Here is a 5,559-nt window from a genome sequence, read left to right as displayed (position 1 = left end):
GCTGGGAATCATGGTGGTATGAGTCCGGCCCACACTCGTACCCAGGAGCCCTGCCGCTCCCGGAGAACTCGCTGCCTGGGCGCTCTATGTCACCATTTCTATCAGAAACTACACTGCAGGTTCCAGGCATTGCAATAATCAGGAAAACATTTTTGGATTGGGTCTTTGACTTTGGGGGGCCTGATTTTTTTTCAATTCTTTATATGTTCTAGATATAATTTCTTTGTCCGAGGAACAACAGGTTATAATTTTTCCGACTCTGTGGGTTTTGTTTTCACTCTATTGGTGATTTATTTTGCTGTACAAAAGCTTTTTAATAAGGTGGGATCCCACTTGTTGATGCTTTGTAGTATTACCCATATAGTCTAGGGTTTTGTTCATGAAGTCTCTGCCTACACCTATGTCTTCAAGATTTCAATACATCTTCTCTTCCAATAGATTGTGTTTTTGTTTTAATATTTAGATCTTTGATCCATTTTGACTTTAGTTTAGTGCATGGTGATAGACATGGGTCTAGTTTTAGTCTTTGAAATGTGGAAACCCAGGTTTTTTCCAGTACCATTTATTAAAGAGGTTATCTTTCCTCTAGTGAAAATAATTGGACCTTTTGTCAAAAATAATGTGACTGAATGTGTTTGGAGTTGCATATGCATTTTTTATTCTGTTCTACTGATCAGCAGGTCTGTTTCTTTGCCAGTACTATGCTGATTTTGTCACAATAGTTTTGTAGTATAATTTCAAGTCAGGGATTGTGATGCCTCTGACTTGCTTTTGTTGCTCAGAATTGTGTTTGCTATTCGAAGTCTCTTCTGGTTTCAAAGGAATTTTAGGAGTATTTTCTATTGTTCTGTGAGGTATACTAATGATATTTTGATTGGAATTGCATTAAATCTGTATAACAATTTTGGGAGTAAGGCCATTTTCACTATGTTGGTTCTTCTTACATATGAGCAAAGGATATCTTTCCACTTTTTGATATCCTCTTCAATCTCCTTTTTCAGGGTACTGTAACTTTTAATGTATAGGTCTTTTACTTCTTTTGTTAGATTGATTCCTGAGTATTTCATTTTTTTATGCTATTGTAAAGGATATGGTTTCCCTAATTTCTCTCTCTGTGTGTGTTTTTTGCTTGTGTATAGGAATGCTATCGATTTCTGGGTGTTGACCTTGTATCCACCTACATTGCTGAATTTGGTTATTAAATCTAGAAGTTTTTTGGTGGAGTTTTGGGGTCTTCTATGTATATTATAATGTCATTTGCAAATAATGATGATTTAACTCTTCCTTCCCTATTCTTATTCCTTTTATTTCTTTCTCTTGTCTAATTGGGGTGGCTTATGTTTCTGGAACTATATTGAATAGCAGTGGTGATAGTGCACATGCTTGTCTTGTTTTTCATTTTAGAGTGAAAGCTTTCAGTTTTTGACCATTTAGTGTGATGTTAGCTGTTGTGTTGTCATAGGGGGCTTTTATCAGATTGAAGTAAAAACCATCTATTCCAATTTTCTGTAGGGTTCTTATCATAAATGAATATTACACTTGGTCAAATGCTTTTTCTGCATCCACTGAGATGATCATGTGATTTTTCTTTTTGGTTCTGTTAATATGGTGTATTAGATTTATTGATTTGCATGTGTTGAACCATTCCTGCACCCCTGGGATGAATCCTACTTGGTCATAGTGTATAATCTTGATGATTTGTTGCATTCTGTTCACAAATATTTATTGAAGGTTTTGGCACCTATGTTCATTAGGGAGACTGGCCTGTATTATTCTTTTTTGGTTGGGTAATTTTCAAATCAGGATAATACTTGTTTTCAGGGATGATTCTAAAAGTGTTGCCTTGCTTTCAATTTCTTTAAGAGTTTCAACAAGAGTGGCATTAGTTCTTTAAATTTCTTTTAGAATTTAACAGTGAATCCATCAGGACCTGGGCTTTTCTTTGTTGGTAGTTTTTAAATTACATTTTCCATTTCATTGGCTGATATCGGGTTTTTTAGAATTTTTATACCTTCTTGATTTAGTTTTGGCGATTCAGTTGTGTCTAGGAATCTGTCTATTTCTTCTCTGTTTCTCATTTTATTAGAGTACAGGTGCCTATGCCAGGTGTGGTGGTGCACACCTGTAATCCCAGCACTCTGGGAGGCTGAGGGAGGTGGATCATTGCCAGTTCAAGTACAACCTGGGCTACAAAGTGAGCTCAAGGAGAGTCTGAACCACATAGTGAGACCCTCCACTCCAAGCTTTCTTTGATTTGAGGGTTTGTATTGAGAATTCTGCTGTGATTCTGATGGACTTTGCTTTATAGGTGATTTATTTCTTTTCTTTAGCTGATTTTAATATTTTGTTCTCATACTGAATTTCTGGAATCTTGATTATTATATGCCTTGATGTAAATTGACTTTGGCCATGGGTACTTGGGGTTCAATATGCTTCATTAATTTGTATGCCAAATCCTTTATCCATGTTTGGGAATTTTTCTGCCATTATTTCTGGGAAGAGGTTTTCAATGGCTTTCGGATGTCCCCAGCTTTCTCATTGACTCCAATCAATCCTATGTTCTTCTTTGCTTCATCTTGTAGTTGTTGAGTTTTTTGTGGTCTTTTGCTCTTTTTAAGATACCTTTCTTTTTCTGGTTGCTAGTTGCAATCCTATCTTGTAGATCTCATATTCTATCCTCACTTTCATTCAATCTGTTACATATCTTTTCAATGGAGGTTTTACTTGTCTGGATTTCTGTTTGGATCTGTGTTAATGATTACATTTCTTTTCTATGCTGGGTATTCATATTTTCTATCATTTCCCAGAGCTCCCCTAGTTTTTAATCTGTGTCTACTTTAATTTTGTAGAGCTGTGCCTACATTTTGATCTTCATTTCTTTTTGCATGTTAGGGATTATTTTTTTCTATAGTCTCTTCCATTTATTTTTTCTCTTCTGTGGGCTGGGCATTTAAAGTTTCATTTTGCTTCTTTGTCTTGTCATTTTTTAATTTTCTATTTTATTCTATTTTCTGTGTTGATATTTGAAGATTTCTTATGTTATCTAAGCTTTATCTTTGGTATTAAGGTTTCCCTAGGAAACATCTGTTCTTCAGGATGTTTTCTAGATGTAGATGTTTCTTGGTCTTTATGTCTATCCAAAGAACCTACCTTCCCAATATAGTAAGAGTGTGAAGTTGCTACCTGTTTGACTCAGTGCCCATTCTTTGTACTGGACTATGGTGATGATTATGACCCCTTGCAGTCACAGTGTTGTCATATAGCAGAGAAAAACTGATTGTAACAGGTATGACATCCAAGTTAAAGTAGTACAATTTGTAATAACATTATACTCAGGCACAGTCTGGCTACTAAAAAACTGTGGTAACTATTAACCAGATGCCTTTAACTATAAAAGCAAATTCTACAGTTATACAACAGAATCCAATATTTACCTGTTGTGGAGGGCGTTAGAGGGATAGAGTGTAGGATAAAAATGTGAATGAGGTTAAATATAGTAGGAACAAGGCTAGAGGGTAAAGGGTGCTCATCCAAGTTTTGAATAATTGTAGGACACAAGAGGGAAGGGTTGGAAGAGAAAGGATAGGCATACTGATATGAACCTTAAGGAGAAGAGAGAGTGTTTTCCCTCAGGAAAGTATCATAAAATCAAGCAAGGTATTTGAGAAAAATGAGGAAGAGGATAAGTAGAATTAAACCAAAAGAAAGTTTAGAAAGCCAAGTCATGAAAGAAAGAGAAAAGAAAAAATTGAGAAAACAAAAATAATTACACTCACAAAAATACCAACAAACAAACAAGAAAGAAAAGCAAAACAGGACAAAATAGAACTGGAAAAACAAAACCAAAACAAAACACTAATCCATCTGGATACAAAGAGGAAAACCAATCAGACAGAAAAAGGTAAAAGTAGTAAAATTCCTCTGGTGTCTACAGTTGTCTTAGGTCCAAGTCAGATCCCAGAAATGTGTACTCTAACCAAGTTTGCAGGAGGAACTGTCCTGGGTGTGAGTCTGATCTTGGCCTCCAGATTTTGGGGATGGAATTAGTCCTCTGTGGCTGGAGTTCTCCCCAGCCTTTTAGGGAAAAAAAACAAAAGGGGAGGTCTCCCTACCCGCCAGCATCTATTCCATATGTCTTTGTGCACATATTCACCTAACTTGACAACCTTTGGCTCATATTGTTGCTGATGCTTTGGATTTTCCAGGCTGCTAGCCCCACCTTTCCATCATGTGCACCACAATCAGGCCCCCACTGTGTCACTGGCAATCTTACCAGAATGCCCAGGCCTTCTGGAGGGATGGAGGAGACACCTGAAATCTTGTTGGCCCATCCAGTCCCTCTGGATGAATAGAGGACATTTTAAAAATAGACATTCGCTACATTTTAAAAGTAATATACATCTAGTGGTAATTCCCTGAGTATGAAAGATATAATCATTGAGGTACACAAAATCATTTATGATTATAACACTGAAATAAATGATTTAACATACCATGCTCATGAATTATGTCATGGTCTTCAGTGAGACTACATTTTATATGGTGGAATAACATACTATACTTGATAGTATGTACTATTTGTCACATATATTTGTTTGAAATTTAGCAAATTTTGTTGGTTTTCCAATAAATGGATGTTTGTCCAATTAATATCCAACTTATGAAAGTTTTATTTAGGTAGGTAGGTCTGCTATTGATTTGTGAAAATATAAAAATAGTTTATAAATATACTAGGGTAATGAGGAGAAAAATAGAAGTATTATCAGTATTGTTGGGTAATATGAATTGGGAGTTATTCTATAACATTATTTCACTTAGCGTCTAGACAAACAAAGGAGAAGCCAGACATATTTGTGGATAGCAATAACCTCAAAACTATGGCAAGCTGATACATGAAGACTGTACATTGACCAATCTTGGACAGTAGTAACTTAACCAGACTTAGTGTCAAATTAAATATTTAAACAAAATTAAAATGTAGTTCAATAAGAAAGTGAAGCTAACTCTACAGTACTGCAAAAGACAGATAAAGAATAGAAAAGAATGAAAAGAACAGGAAAAGAAAAGAAAGACAATTTTGTTCAATAAGTCCAGTGAGTTCTGGAGACTGGTCTTTAAATAAGAGGAATAATAAGAAGTTACAGTATGTGAAAATTTGCATTTCTCACTAGATATGGAGCAGTGTGTGAAGTGTCCAGACCATCAGTACGCCAACACTGACAGAATCCACTGCCTCCAAAAATCTGTGACTTTTCTGGCTTTTGAAGACCCCTTGGGAAAGATGTTGGCCAGCATAGCCCTGATTCTCACTGTTTTCGCAGTTATTGTTCTTGGCATTTTTGTGAAGCACCGAGACACTCCGATTGTCAAAGCCAATAACCGGGGACTCAGCTACCTTATGCTCATCTCCCTCACCTGCTGCTTCCTCTGCTCCTTGCTCTTCATTGGCCGGCCCACCACAGCCACCTGCATCCTGCAGCAGACCTCATTTGCAGTCGTGTTCACTGTGGCTGTTTCCTCTGTCTTGGCCAAAACCATTACTGTGGTGCTGGCCTTTAA

The 5,559-nt window shown here is 36.5% G+C and overlaps 1 protein-coding gene across 1 annotated transcript in view; it reads left to right on the top strand.

Moving 5' to 3' along the window:
• Positions 1–5,559, top strand: part of LOC102023188 (vomeronasal type-2 receptor 116-like) — a gene marked incomplete at its 3' end in the record, with an annotated part of 32,162 nt that extends 26,603 nt beyond the window's left edge. The window contains 1 exon segment of the mRNA XM_013507330.1: positions 5,172–5,559. Coding sequence (XP_013362784.1) covers positions 5,172–5,559 — 388 coding nt within the window.

Source organism: Chinchilla lanigera, unplaced genomic scaffold (assembly GCF_000276665.1).
Source record: "Chinchilla lanigera isolate Chin_1 unplaced genomic scaffold, ChiLan1.0 scaffold00123, whole genome shotgun sequence".
NCBI lineage: Eukaryota > Metazoa > Chordata > Mammalia > Rodentia > Chinchillidae > Chinchilla > Chinchilla lanigera.
This window is presented reverse-complemented; position numbering and strand designations above follow the sequence as displayed.